This window comes from Aedes aegypti, chromosome 2 (assembly GCF_002204515.2).
Source record: "Aedes aegypti strain LVP_AGWG chromosome 2, AaegL5.0 Primary Assembly, whole genome shotgun sequence".
Taxonomy (NCBI): domain Eukaryota; kingdom Metazoa; phylum Arthropoda; class Insecta; order Diptera; family Culicidae; genus Aedes; species Aedes aegypti.
The window spans coordinates 367741978-367758097 of record NC_035108.1 but is presented as its reverse complement, the minus strand read 5'-3'; the positions used below and the strand labels follow the sequence as shown (position 1 = coordinate 367758097).

At 40.5% G+C, this 16120-nt stretch overlaps 2 protein-coding genes across 9 annotated transcripts in view; both read right to left on the bottom strand.

Annotated features, from left to right (window-relative positions):
* Positions 1-1868, bottom strand: part of LOC5575181 (peroxisomal acyl-coenzyme A oxidase 3) — a 52217-nt gene extending 50349 nt beyond the window's left edge. Inside the window, exon 1 of the mRNA XM_001655512.2 lies at positions 1553-1868. The gene's annotated coding sequence lies outside the window, so the exon portion shown is untranslated. The remainder of the gene's footprint in view (positions 1-1552) is intronic.
* Positions 1869-7208: 5340 nt separating this feature from the next.
* Positions 7209-16120, bottom strand: part of LOC5575182 (leupaxin) — a 225779-nt gene continuing 216867 nt past the window's right edge. For all 8 annotated transcript variants that reach the window (XM_021846577.1, XM_021846570.1, XM_021846578.1 and 5 more), the window contains one exon: positions 7209-8695. In XM_021846577.1, the coding sequence (XP_021702269.1) occupies positions 8429-8695 (267 nt within the window). In that variant the 3' untranslated portion in view covers positions 7209-8428. The remainder of the gene's footprint in view (positions 8696-16120) is intronic.

Below are 16120 nucleotides of genomic sequence, written 5' to 3'. Positions count from 1 at the left end.
TAGACATTTCATTCAATCCTCAGAAAACACCTTCGAAATCCAAAAGCCTATGGATAACTTCTAGAATTTCCCTAAGTTTTTTTCAGAATTTACTACAGGGATTCCTTCAAGCGTTTGTATTCGAAATTTTTCATCATTTTACAAGGAGTTGTTTTAAGTTGATTGATTATTTTTACAGAAAATACCTCCATTGTTTTCAAAATCGTAAAGAATTTGTCCATAAATACATCTGAAATCTACCAAGAATAGCTCCTCAGATTCATCAAAAAATTGTTTCATGCAGTATTTGGATCAAACCCCCGATATTGATTCTAGCGAGTGACGATCTCCCCATGAGCAAAAAGCCACTTGAATAAAGATAATAACACATAATTGATTAAAGCTTCTTTTTTACTATTCTTTCAGGCGCAATTACTTCACTTTTATTATTTCTTTTTTGGACACCTCCATGATTGCACTAATTAAGTGAGTATATTGCAGCATGATATGGTCAGTGTTTAACCAAACTGGAATAAGTGCTTTTTGATGATTTCAGAAAAACGGAGCATTCGGAATAACAAAATATTGAGCACAAATCTAGAGAACCAGACAACCGTTTGTGCTGAAAATTTAACTCACTGGTCACCACCAGCGACTGACCAGAGGACTTGGACCTCATGGGTATTAACAACCATTATTATAAAACAAATAAATCGATCATTTTAAATTTTATTTTATTTGTTTTGATTATTTTGTTTATACGCTACAAGCTCTTATGGCCCAAGTAAGAAAAAACTAAAATATAAACAGTTTTCTCCGTAATAAACAACAAATCGCCAAAATAAAACCACGCAGCTTCTTTGCTTGGCAAATAAAACAGCTGAAATGTTTATTTTATTTCCAATTTGTCTATTTAATTTATAATGTTTTTCACTATTGATATTTGCTCCAATATTACTTGTGCCTCAAGTATTTTAGGAATATTTGTAGTTGTTTCAAGAAACACCTAGAATGATCCAAGATCAACAAAGGAAGAGGTCTCAAGGAAATATTCTCACTAACACTACCCTCGGAAGCGAAAACTTTTCCTGTCTCTAATATTGGTGTTAGTAAAAGAGAAATGGTACCTAGTCACCGCTATTTTTGTTTACAAAACTGCTGCTATTGACCCTCTTATAAATTGCCCGACTAACACAGAGGGATCTACGATTGAGACGTTACTGTATTCCCTTCTTCTTGAGATTCATCTCTGGACCTGAAACTAGGTCGAAAAACTTCAATTGTATTTGTCCAATGATTTTGAAATGGAAAATTTCCTGCAACAAATATTTTAAATTATAAATTGCAAATTTCGCGTTGGCATCACTGCTATCAACATCAGGAGATGTATTTTCACTATCCGCTCATCCAGAGCGCAACATATAGGTTACACATGTATAGAGAAAGGCTAACCACAGCGCCTGGGGCTTTTTCCAGAATCTACTGCCGCCCAGATGTTTCTCGGAAACCCCCACGCGAACTAAGAAGCAACAAAACCACCGTAAGTATAAAAATAACCCAAAACGATAGTTACTTTCTTCTTTCCACTGCTCGCCAAAAACGGATCCTTGTTGCACTGCTGAGTTAAAAGATATGCCGGCCTCTCTTCCGATTTTTTGCCCAAATATGCACAAGTATAGAAGGAACCACTTCACTTTCACGCAAACGAAACGAACAACATGCGGGTGGCCAAAGTTTGTAAGAAGCAAACCGAAAAGCAATGCTCCAAAGAGATCCGTTCAACCGAATAGAACACAGTTTGAACCGGGAACCGACGACGACGAGGACGAAGACTACAGTCACTGGCGATGCGAACAACCGGAGGGCACAACTCAAACTGAAGTTCTGTTCTCTGGCGAATGCTCTCGCATGGGTTCAGAAGAGGGAATTCCCTGTACCCAAACCCGGCGCGCCGAATTGGATATAAAAAACCCATACAAGCGCATAAATGATGGACCACGCATAGAGACGGGCGGTAAGCAGCATAGAATGAACGGATGTAAGCCACGGGCAGCTATACGAATGAATATGTATGGATATATGCTATCGTTGAATATGCAGAGATGACAACCGGGAGAAGCCGGCTTTTGTGGGTGTATATTTGATTGAGGGATGTTCGTGACTTACGTTACTTTTTTATCATGAGTCTAAGAGGAAGGCATTAGAATAATCTACACACAATTCAAAAAGTTCCATGAAAAGATATCCAAGATAACCAATACAACTCGGGACGTAATTGATGGATGCTGCCTTGGATATTGAAACAGCACCGTCAACGAGGGGTGATGTATCCAGAAGGTTTGCGAAGACTGGTGGTGAGCACTGTAAGCACATGTATCGAATCAAGCATGATTCACATATAGATGGCCAATTGTATGAATGGATCATTAAAATAACGCCGCTATGGAAAGCATACTAGCGCCACCGTAGCCTTGTGTTTAACAGAACAGCAATGCTGTCACAATGTTAAATCCCATATACAGAGGCGCCTTTGTTTTGATGCGGTGAGCACTTACAAAAACTACCTTCAATGATCCATTCCGTTAGAACAAGCCTGCCCAACCCTTTTGAACCGCGGGCTAAATCTCAGAAACAGTATTTGTAGGTGGGCCAATTTTTCTTGTTGCGCACAAAGAAATATTTTTTTCGTAATATCTAACAAAAATCAATCTATGCTGCTGAGCATCACAACGAGGGTTGAGTGAGAATTGTGCACATGATTGCCTTATATATTCCAGCATTTTAATAAGAATATAGCCCTGAACATTACCTGTATACAGTTTAAAATTGTATGAAAAACCTACTGAGAATTTTGTAATAATTCCTCATAAGATAATGCCCATAGAAGTTCTTTCAGATAATTGTAAAAATGCTCGTAAGATGTTTCGAGAATATTGTCTAGGATTGAACGACAATCATGCACTCAATGCGTTTAGAATATTGCATATGATTTTGGCCGAATCTTGCCTAAGATTTATTTTGTAATCGTATTTCGGAATCTGCAAAATAGCTGTGCAGCATTATGTATGAATCTTGCTCAGAATTCTACCGATGAGTATGTGATTACCCAACTCAAAAGTATGTCCCAAATCCTCACAAGCATGCTGCCAAAGATTTTGGTGAATCCTGTCCAAGGGTTCCATAGAATGCATGTGGATGATTCTGTGTGAATCCTGTCCAAGATTTTGTGACAAATCTTCATAATTTTCAGAAATTCCTGTGCAGGATTATGTGGAACCTTGCAACATATTGCCAGGATTTTGAGATAATCCAGCCTATAATTAATACTCATTTGTAGACCAATTTGATCTAGAAGTCGAGGAAGGTAAAGGTCTTGTAGTAAAACAAAATAAGCTACCAACAAATATAAACTCAAACTCGAAATAGGTTTTAGAGCTAGAAAACTATGAAAAACAGTTCTAATGATGATTCATATTCCGAAAAAGTGAGTGATCAGCATTAATTCATTTTTGAAATGTGAAATTTGTGTTTGAATTGAACTTCAAAATACTTTATATGTGCTAACTTCAAGTTGGTAAAACTTTCAACGGGCCAGAGTCTAAAGGGTGTATGGAATCAAATTGCATCACTTTCAAATTACTGTAACTTTTTACCCGTCAAGTATTTTCATTTGAAATTTTTGGGTGTAATTTGTTCAATGTGTATTTGTTCACGCTGTGTAAGTTTCACTAGTAGATGTGTAATCGTTGTGAAGATAGAGTCGGAAGAACAGTAATTTTGCGTACGTACCTCAAAAATCCGGATCTATTTCATCGTGCCATCAGCAGAAAGCTGGAAATGGTACGTTCAACGGTGGCTTGTGTTCTAAATCGGTACCACAAACGTTAGACCATCGAGCGGAAAGGAAAAAGTGGCAAAAATGGATCTACGTATAGCGTTAACCCGTATAGGCCTGAATGAAAGCAAAAATCCCAAAACCCTCACCGCTCAGCGAATCCTTAACGGATTCAAATGATTTTTTGTCAGTATACTGGCACACATATCTAGTTTCTAGAAGTGGACAGAGGAAGGCGGAAAAATTCCTGAGACCGGAGTAATTCCGGTGGGTCACTGGGTTAAGTCGGATGAAAAGGGACTGTGCGATTGTACCCCTGTAGGTGAATTCCGGTGAACAATTTCTTCGAAGAGAAGAAATTTTCTTTCATTACGCACCAGCAAGAAAAGTTTCTTTTCTTCGAAGAAAATACGCTCCGGAATTCGCCTACTGGAGGTAGGCAAATTTCAAGTCACAGAAAATTTTCGGAATCAGCTATTATGTGGCCACTATAACACGGAATTTTAAGAAAATTACATCAGTGTAAAACTTTTGAGAAACAATTGAATTGGATAACTCTGAGCCCTGCATTTGAGTGATCCAACAAATGACCGTTTCGGGTCCCCAAGACACCTCAAATTTACGATAAAGTGGCCAGTTTGTATCTGAACATCTGCTTATAGGAACGCATTTTAGTGCACAATTATGTTTGATTTCTGCTTTTCGAGAATTGAAACGGTTTAGTATCCAACAAATCTATAGCCGGTTTTTCCGGAATGACTCCGGCCACTGGAATATTTCCGAGTTCTTCTTTCTAGAAACTATATATGTGTGCCAGTATGCTGATAAAAAATCTTTTGAATTCGTTAAGAATTCGCTGAGCGGTGAGGGTTTTAGTATTTTTGCTTTCACTCAGGCCTATACGGGTTAAGGGTCACTAACGGGTAGTTCAAGCTTTCGAAAGAAATCCTAGCAGTTCAGTTCGAGATGTGGTGAAGAAACCGAATCTATCCAAAACATTCGTGTAAGATGCAAAAAAACGTGAAGGACTACATACTAGAGTTATTGTTAGCCGTCAGCAAGGATCCAAGGTAGACGACCACCTCGAACGTATCCACGTCTATCGTAACACTGCTACCTAGACAAGCCCTGTCGCGCTTGGCCCCACCAGCTAACATGTACTTTGTCTTGGCCGCATTCACCACCAGTCCAATCTTTGCTGACTCGCGTTTCAGGCGGGTGTACAGGTCTGCCACCTTTTTAAATGTTCGGCAGAAAATGTCCATATCATCCGCGAAGCAAACAAATTGACTGGATCTCGTAAAATTCGTACCCCGGCTGTTAAGCCCGGCTCTCCGCATAACACCTTCTAGCGCAATATTGAACAACAGGCTGAAAATCCATCACCTTGTCGTAGTCCTCGGCGGGATCCAAACGAACAGGAGTGTTCGCCTGAAACCTTCACACAATTTTGCACGCCTTCCATCGTCGCTCTTATCAGTCTCGTGGGCTTCCGGGGAAAACTGTTCTCGTCCATGATTTTCCATAGCTGTACGCGGTCGACACTATCGTATTCCGCCTTGGAATCAATGAAAAGGTGATGCGTTGGGACCTGGTATTCACGACATATTTGGAGGAGTACAGTAAAGATCTGGTCCGTTGTCGATCGGCCGTCAACAAAGCCGGCTTGATAACTTCCCACGAACTCGTTGACTACAGGTGACAGACGACGGAAGATGATCTGGGACAATACTTTGTAGGATTTAGAATGGTGATCGCTCGAAAGTTCTCACAATCTAACTTGTCGCCTTTCTTGTAGATGGGGCATACTACCCCTTCCTTCCACTCCTCCGGTAGCTGTTCTGTTTTCCAGATTGTGCCTATCAGCCGGTGCAGACAAATGGCCAGCCTCTCAGGGCCCATCTTTATGAGTTCAGCTACAATACCATCCTTACAAGCAGCTTTATTGTTCTTGAGCTGGTGAATGGCATCCTTAGCCTCCCTCAAAGTGGGGGTTGGTTGGTTTCCATCGCCCGCAGTACTGACGGAGGCATTTCCTACGTTGTCTCGTCCTTCATTGCCTGTGCTCTCAGCACCATTCAGGTGTTCGTCGAAGTGCTGCTTCCACCTTTCGATCACCTCACGCTCGTCCGTCAAAATGCTCCCATCCTTATTCCTACACATCTCGGCTTGCGGCACGAAGCCGTTGCGGGATGCGTTGAGATTCTAATAAAACTTACGCGTTTCTTGAGACCGGCACAGCTGTTCCATCTCCTTGCACTCCGTCTCCTCCAGGCGGCGCTTTTTACCCCGGAAGAGGGGGGTCTGCTGTTGCCGTTCCAAGTTCTGCCGGGTCCCTTGCTGCAGCATGACCGCCCGCGCTGCATTCTTCTTCTCCAGAACCTGCCTACATTACTCGTAGAACCAATCGTTCCGTCGACTCCGTCCCACGTACCCAACGTTGCTCTCAGCTGCATCTTTAATGGCTGCTTTCACTGTTCTGCAGCAGTCCTCAAGAGGGGCTTCATCCAGCTCACCCTCTTCCGGTACTGCAGCCTTGAGGTGCTGCGCGTATGCAGCTGCGACATCCGGTTGTTTAAGCCGCTCTAGGTCATACCGGGGCAGCCGTCGGTACCGTACGATGTTAACGACGGATAATTTTGGGCGCAGTTTGACCATTACCAGATAGTGGTCAGAGTCGATGTTAGCACCACGATAGCTCCTGACGTCGATAATGTCGGAGAAGTGCCGTCCATCAATCAGAACGTGGTCGATTTGCGATTCTGTCTGCTGTGGTGATCTCCAGGTGTATCGGTTTAGAACCGGCCTTTGAGCCTCAACTTGCACATTCTTTCATTGATCGGCCACCACCCGATCACGCGCCTCTGCATATCACCCATCACTATAAAAGCTGTTCCCAGCTCGTGTGTGTTGCCGCAGCTCTGGTAGATGGTATGGTTACCTCTAAACGTTCGCACCATTGATCCCTTCCTGAGAATCCCTTCCGACACACTTTCTGCAACGCTACGATGCCGAAACCGCGGTTCTTCAGTACGTCGGCGAGTATATGTACGTGTGCTCCCGATGAAGTTTAGAGATTTACAGTTCCAATCGCTAGTCCTTTTAGCTTAGAGTCCTTCTGTGGCACTCGGACGATGATCAGCCGCCCCTGACATGGGGAACAGACGCTGTTGTGAGCCGCTCCTAACATGGATTTTAATTTGATCGTTTGGACAATGGTGTCGCCTGTGCTGTATAAATCAAACGAATGAACTTAAAAGTAAAATCAATTTTCATCTACCATGGGAAAACAACCATTGAACAGGATATAAAAACTCACGCATTTTTAACTATCATACTGAATTTTAAAGATGTTAAGGGCTTTCGGATAAATAATCGAACCTTTCGCGAAAGATTATCTTTTTACGCACGTGATAACTGTTGCCGAAGCATTTAATTACTGCTTAGAATTGTATGTGTGTGTGTTTAATACAAGAGTTAGAGAATCGATCCATTTTCTAGTTTAGTTTTATTTCCCTATAATCGTTGGCAGATGCATGACGATGGATTGAACGCCATAGTCGAACTTTCGTGTCCGTTTGTGTTATGTGAATGTTTTTAATTTTCGTGTAGTTAATATTTATATACTTCGTAAAACTTTTCCGTTGCTCACTAACGTTTTCAAACATGTTATATAATTTTAGATAGACCATTTCTAGAAACTGTTAAGATCAATAATTGTTCATTCCACGTTGCCGAACGATTTTTCTTTTCAATTTCGAATAATCCTAATTTCAGTAAATATTGTATTAGTTGACAAACACTCGAATCTGGTTTGCTGTTGCAATATTCCTATCATTCAGTTAAACTACAGATTGACTTAATAGTTTTAAGTTGCGGTGCTGATTAAGTTTACAGTCCTCACTTGCACCTCCCGCCTTGACATTCGATTTAGTTAAATACTTGACTGGCCTGCACTGATGCAGCCAAACGTGTCAATATCATTATTCGCATCTTCAGTGCACTATAACTGCGTGTTACAGTTAAAATGTGTTAAAACAGCAAAACAATAAAACAATCTAATCCCGCGTCCGACAGACAGGGGCGTGGCATTTCGCAGAACATTCCTCCGCGAAAACCACATATCGATGCCGTTAAGTAAACATTTCAATCAAGTTACGCCAACAGAAAATAACGTAATCTAAATTATAATCTAAATTAGCTGGAAACGAATGGACGTCTCGCAGCGGAAGAAATACTTATACCACAGACATACAGACGTAACTCTCAGAATAAATTCCGTTCAATCCCATCGCTAATTTCACACAATCATCATCTGGTGATCGATCACGAAATCTTGCTTTGCACAACAAGGCCTGCAGAGGGCGCTAGTCTGAAACGATGCACGCAGCTCTGGTTATGAGGTTTATAATTTGAATTTGAAATTTGCGGATTTGAATTGATCGTTGAACGGGTGGTCGATGGAAATTTTTCCAGTGTTACGGCTCTATGTCTGTGCTTATACACCGTTGCACACATCGACGGATCACAAAACCCAAACAATACCACGGAATAGAACAGAGAACATAGAATGAACGTTTAGACAAGACACATAGACCTACGACCATACCCACTTTATCCGAACAGCTTATCGAAGCACTGATGGCAGTAGGGTTTGTCGTTTTGCTCCTTGAAGGTGCCCTTGTTCAGCTGCTTCAGGCAGAAGGCGCACACGAAATGCTCCGGGTGGAATTTCTTGAACATCGCCGTAATACACCGGCCGGTGATGGGCTTGGAGCACCCGGCGCACAGGGATCCCCTTTTCGCGTGGTAATGGGTCTCGCAGTAGGGCAAACCCTCATGATCGAAGAACGAACCCCCGAAAAACGGTTGACGGCAGTCCTGTGGGAAAAGATAGGGAAAATAAGGTCAGATGGTGGTTATTGTGGAAAAGCGAAACATAATGTAATCGAATGTGATATGAATTTTGGCAGATGGACGATGACATAAAGTGTCTGGCACCCGTCTTTCAATGTCGGTTGATCAACCATGAGTTGATCTTGAACGGAAAACATCTGGATGGTTATAATGGCGAGCAAAAATTGAGAACGTACACCCGGTTGATGCTGATGGAAGAGTATCAGATTAGCCATTATTAGCGATGGTTGAAAATAGATCATTTGGTCATCCGATAGCAGTGTCTGAGCAGATCCAATCTACGTGGTGGATCATTTAACTAATATTAACACCGTTGTGTTGAAGAAATTTTAAATCTGTTGACATTGGCATAGCTTAATAACGATGGTTTTCATTATTTTTTAGTCGACATGAAATTTTACAGTGTGATTCCCCCACTGGGAATTTAACTTGTCCACCCATGAAATTCATTTCGTTTTCATGTAATGAAATCCAAAAGTTCCCCTGAGTCAGTTAAGTGGTTTATGACTTCACAAAATTCATTATATTAAATACGCTGTGTTACAAACTTGCCAACATTTTCGAAATAATATCATCTGAAAATCTAACAAGAATGTATTTTTCCGCTCAAAAAGATTTTTATTATTAGGATTGTAACAATTCCGGTTGTATTACTATTTTACAGACCATTCCTGTCTTCGAGTATGTAGATTATGCAGAACATTCTTTCGAAGTTCCAAAGTCATCAACTACGTTAGTCAGTAGATCTTCCCTGAGGGACCCTGCTTAATTCTAAATCCATCAACAACGTGGTACAATTATATTTTGGCATATCTCAGAATCTGAGCTTCATGTATTCGAGAAAATTGATCTGAATTATTAGAGCTTCATCGAGGAATTCTACAAAGTTATAAATTTCTCCACTAAGTGGCGCTAGTGTACGTAAATACTTCTAGTATGATGCAATTTACGAATATTTCAGAATCCCAATGAAATAGAATTTTTTTCTCTTTCATAAAATTGTTCAAAGAAAGCTTCTCTAATGATGCCAACAAAGTTCTAAATTCATGTAGGACATGGCACTAGTGTACGTAAGTACTTCTGATATGACGCAATTAAATAATTCAGAAAAAGAAGAGCTTCTCCGATGGAATCTGCGAAGTTCCAAATTCATGGACTTAGTTTTTTTCTGAAGGAAATTCTAAAGTAATCTAGTCCTGAAAGAATCCCTGGAAGTATTTTCAAAGAAATCGATAAAATAATTCTTGAAGAAATTCTTGAAAGACTCCCAAATTATTTAGCTATGTTTAGAAACAAATTCTGCAGGAATTCCTGAGAGATTCCAATGGATTGCTAGAAGAACTACTGAAGATATATCTGGAAAGTTTCTTCAGTCAACAACAGTAGATATTTCGGAAGGTATCTCTGGAAGCATTTCTGTAGGAATCCCTGCGGAAATTCTGAAGAAATCCTTGGGGAATCCCCGGAAAGAATGCTTTGGAGAATTTCTGAAGGGATCATTAAGAGAATTACTGAAGAATAACTTATGAGATCCCCGGAGAATGTTTACAGTTTTCTAAGGAATTCTCTAGGAATCCTTGGAGGAACTACTGAAGGAAGCTAGGGAACATTCCTGAAGGAATCGCATATGGAATTCATCAAGTAATTTCTGGAGGAAAATTCCTCAAGTTCCTTCCTCAAAAAATTTTCTTTCTCCTCAAGGAAAATTCCTCAATCCCTGGGGGAATCCTTGAGGAAATTTGTGATATAATCTATTTGGAATTTTCCAGACGAAATTCCTTAGGAGACTCTTGAAATATTTTCTAAGGAATTTCGTGAAGTAATCTATAGGGACATTTTTGAAAAAAAAACCCTGGGTAAATATTTGAAGAGTTTTCGAAGATCATCCCTGAAGGAATCCATAATGGGCATTCTTGGAAGAAACTCTGCAGAAATTTTTTGAGGAAATGAATGAATCCGCTGTCGAACTTCAAGAAAAATTTCTGGAGGAATTCACTAGAAAATCCCTAAAGTTATACGCAAAAGCATCCCGAGTGATATTTCTGAATTAATCTTAGGAGGATTTAGACTAGACGAATTTCTTGAGGTATCTGTAGAGCAATTTCAAAACAAAGCTCTGAGGTTATCCTTGATGTATTCCCTGAAAAAAAAACGTGGAAGAATTCTTCAACGAATGCCTGGGAAAATTCCTTGAGCAGTTCGAAAAGAATCCCTGGAGCAACTTCCGAAAAAAATCCTTGAGGAACCAATGTAAGTATTCCTAGAAAAAAATAAGAATCCCCAGAGGAATTCTTCAAAATAATTACTACAGGGATCCCTGAAAAAAAAAAGGTCGATACATAGTAAGCAGCTCCACAAACGCGAACAGAAATTTTATAAATCCGAACCGTAAACAACGAAACGTAAAAACCCTGTACTAAATCAAAACAGTGCACCGCTCAAACGTCAACGAGTGAACTCGTGCATTGGTCCATAGTGAGCATGATTTTTTCGTCCCTGTAACAGACTGTTTTCGAAATTCATACTTATATACCATTGCACTATGGTTCAGGAATCAGTTTTACGCGGAAAGATGCATTTTGAGCTTTAGAATGAACATTAGACAAAAACGGTCTTCTACAAAGTTGTTTGTATTAGTACCCGAGGAGGAACAAATAACTCCCCAATAACTTATGCATACCATTTTTTGGTATCATACCAAAATTAGGTATTGTTCAGTTGTCAATACCTCAATTTGGTATTATAATGGTATTAAAAAAAATCTTTAAAACAATTAAAAATACTTCATTGAGGTATTAAACAGCTATTGAGGTCTGCTGGAGGTATTGAACTATTATTGAAAAATTTCATTTTTATATGAAAATCCATCAAGTATTATTGAGGTATTACAATACCTGATCTAGTTATCAGTTTGGTGTTCGTAGAATATGCTGGAGATATTATTTGAGGTATTTTACCTCTTATGCAGGGCTAATTCATACCTCATTCAGGTATGAAGTATTGGAAATTATCTGGTATGGAATACCTCAATTTGGTATTCAGTAGTTATTTTCTTCTGCTCGGGTAAGGTCCGTGTTTGGTGTTATTGAAAATTAGGGTGGACCACATTTTCATAGAAATGTCTTTTAAGGGCATTTTATTAGAATTACAAAAATATTACATCTGTAATTTTTTGGTATAATATACAATTTATTTTGTCTTTTGAATGGCGTCAAAAGATATTTTTTATGTTTGCCCCAATCAGAGATATTATCAATCAAAGTTGGCATGTTTTTGAGAGAAAATTGATTCCTGGACCACTGTGCGTTGCATCATGATCAGGCTTGGTAACTGTGACCACTATTTACAACAGTTCATCGATTCTGAAGGTCAACCAAACCACAAAGCAGCAGCAGCAGCATCAATACCATCAGGCGTTGCGCTGCCAGCGGTTCACACACTGCTTGAATGTTTTTGTCTCTTCGCTATGATCGTTTTCGGGCAGCCATCTCGAGGTGAATGATTGAAAAAAATGTTAAATAATTCAACCGCTGATATTTCGCTTGTGTTTCCAAAATAAAAAAATGAAATCTATTAGCGCTAATAGCAAGAGCACAATCATTCCGTTGCGATACATATAAACAAGTTCCAATTCATGCTGCCTTTATCGAGCAAAGCAAAAATGCAAAACTCCGAAAACCGGAAAAATCGTGTCACCACTGTGCTCGAGTCATTTCGCATTCAGGTTTGAAAACACGTTAGGAAGAAGAAGATTACAGTTTTGAAGAGCCGTGACATTTTTTTGTTTTGAACGGTCATGGTTTGCTTTGGATTTTGATGGTCGTGTAGAAAAATGTGGATGTCGAGGTGGTAAATGTTTGCGACAGTACATTTCCCATCCCTGATCATGATATTTTTGTGTGTAATTCTTGGAGTTCAACTTAAAATCGGAATTCTCCCATAATTTGGCGTTGTCTCGCCTCCTTGGCTGATTAAACAATTTTCGTCACATCAATTCATGTATTGGTTGAATTTCTCAAACAATATTTTTTGTATTTATATTAAAAAAATAGTTGCGTACTGATTTTTTGCTTAAAAAGTTTCAGGAATTCGCTAAAGTCGTTTTTAAGATTTAAAGGTTTTATCAGTAGTCAAATAAACATCTATGGAACTTAAAAGACTCGTGACAAGGATCTGCCAAGTTATCTTAAAACGAATTCATCCAGGAATTCTCCAAAGATTACGTCAAAGAATTTGACAAGACGTATCATTACATATTCCCCAGGAATACCACCTGACATTCCTCTAGATGTTTTTCATTCGATTCTTCAAAGAGTTTCTACTCCTTGCAACATAGGGTCGCATTCTATTCTATTGCTTGCAACATAGGGTCGTTTACAAGTATTTTCGAAATGTTCTGAAGGCGATTCCGGGACCCTGGAACAGCACATCAATCTGACGATTGCAAACCATATCATACGACACATTAATCTTCAAGTGTTTCTTCACTGGAAGTATAATATGATGCAAATTGAGTAATTTGTACAAAAAAAAGGTCATTTACTGGGGCCTTCCTCAGCCGAGTGGTCCACGACAAGCAAACAATTTCCTTTACTTCCCTGGGCATAGAGTATCATCGTATCTGCCACACTAACCATGGAAGTGCTCATTCAACACAAAGCTAAAAAGCAGGCTCTGTCACAGTAACGACGTAATATCAAGAAGAAGAATACGGTCATTTACAAGTACCTCCGACATGTTTTAGAGCCGATTCACCGTACCCTGAAGAAAAATCTTAAAAAATATTGTGCCGCAATCATCGGATTGATGTCCTTTTGCAGGGTTCCGGAATTGGCTCTAGGATATTCCGGCAGTACTTGTAGATGGCTATGCAGCATAGGGCCGATATGCATTATATTATACTTCTGTATAACACTGTGAAATCTTGAAGATGGATGTGTCGCGTGATATGGTTTATGCTGATCAAATTTTGATCTCTAACTGATGCCCCATGAACCGGTTCCAGGGAATCCGTAACTAACCAGAATGGTTCCAAATGAGTCGAAAGAGTTGGAATATACTAATGGCTTTATTACGAACACTTTAATTTTGTTTCATACGTGTTAAATTATTATGGAAATGTCTCAAATGACCTTCAGACAAACCCCACGGAACCGATCATCCGACTGAGGTTCCCAGCACAGGTCACGAAACTGAACAGTGTTGGGGTGTTGTGTATTTTTTTTTTTTTTTTAATCGACTGAAAATTATGGAAATTAGTCTCAAAAGATCACGAAAATGTGGTTGCAAAAATAGGTCAGGGACGCAAAGATTAACATAAATTGTTCTTCGGAGCATCTCGAATTAATCCAACGAATTGTCTGCATTACCTCAAGCAATTTGTGGTGTGCATCTCTGAAATTATGCAAGAAAGACCTTGCTGAGAAGTTTGTAGATATTATTAAAGTATTTGTCTAAACTGGCAAGTTTTCTGCAATACATTTTCTTGTACTCGGTCAGGAGTTACAACTGGAGTACCACTTTAAGAATTTTTATATAATTATATGGATCACTGTACGGGTTATCTATTTGTTGTAAAATGTGTCCATTTTTTTCGTTTTAGATATCTTTACTTATCACGTTATTACTACTTATATTTCTCTTGGGATTAATGAATAACTCTATAAACTCCTTCAAGGATCCCTCCAAAACTTCTTATCTTTTTCATTTTCTCTGAAAGTTCGTGATGAAATGTAACCTTAGACTATTGAAAAAATGTTCACGGATCCCTCTGTGAACTACTCTAAGAACTCTTTAAGTGATTCTTACATAAATTATCCTTATTTTTATTATGATTTTCTTGTCAAAATTAACACCCAGGTTACCGTTGTATCGGTATACATCCCGCCGAGTTCAGCTCAGTTTCAGGCAGCATTGAGTGAACTTCTCGAGCAGTTAGAAGGTCCGGTTCTTCTTCTCGGTGACTTTAATGCCCACCATCTTGCATGGGGGTCTCACCAGTCAACCGCACTTGGCCGATTTATAGCCGAAACAACGTTGGACAAACAACTAGTGATCCTGAATGACGGCTCCCCTACTCGTATCGATCCGACTACGGGAAATACCTCGGCAATCGATGTATCTATCTGCACTGAGAGTCTGGCATGTAGGTTCACTTGGCGTACCCTGTCAGATACACACAATAGCGACCACTTCCCGATAATCGTTTCCATACCCGGATGGTGCAGTCCACGAACGAATCGGCAAAAGTGGCTCTACGACCAAGCAGATTGATCGTTGTATGAACGTATCACAATCGATACCATCCACGCAGGTGTTGAGTGGGATGTTCCTAGTTTCACCGAAAAAATATTAGCAGCAGCGAAGAAGTCTATCCCACGAACCAGTGGCCGAAGCGGACCAAAGTCAGTGCCGTGGTGGTGCCCCGAGGCAAAGGCAGCCATTCGACGACGACGAAAGTGTCTTCGAGCACTCCGACGCCTACAGCAGACGGACCCAAACCAACCCGAGGCTTTGGCAGAATTCCAGGAAGCTAGAGCAGCAGCACGAAGAGCGGTCAAAGAAGCGAAGGAGAAATCATGGGAAGATTTCGTAGCGAAAATTTCCCCAAACAGCACGACGACCGAACTGTGGCGAACGGTCAACACATTGCGTGGCAACCGACAACAGCGACCGGTTGTACTGAAGCGGGCAAGCGGGTTTACGGACAATCCGAATGATGCAGCGGAAGAACTAGCGAAGTACTACAGCGAGAGATCGGCGACTTCAAGCTACCCTCCATCGTTCCAAATGGCGAAAGCGGCAGCTGAACTAGAGTCCACAGATTTTTCGCATAACACCGGCGATGTATATAACATCGATATCACCCTTGCCGAACTTCTGTGGGCTCTCGACAAAGGGCGAGGTGCCTCAACAGGTCCCGATTCAATAGGGTATCCCTTGCTTCAACGGCTTCCCGTGTCCGTGAAAATGACGCTATTAAATCTTCTCAACAAAATCTGGCGAAGCGGCGAATTCCCCACCAGCTGGCGAAACGCAGTCGTCGTTCCCATCCCTAAGCCAAATTGTCAAGACTCCGGACCTGCTGCATTCCGACCAATTTCACTCACAAGTTGCATGTCCAAGCTTTTCGAGCGAATTAAAAATCGTCGCTTGATTACCGAACTGGAGTCAAGTGGGCGACTTGACAAGCGTCAACATGCTTTCCGTGCTGGACGTGGCACCGACACATACTTTGCGGAGCTAGAGAGGTCACTACCGATCACTGATGAGCACTGTTTAATAGCGTCTTTGGATTTATCGAAGGCATACGATACGACCTGGCGCCACGGCATACTACGCACATTGAAGTCTTGGCGTATACGTGGCAGGATGTTCAACACGCTAAAA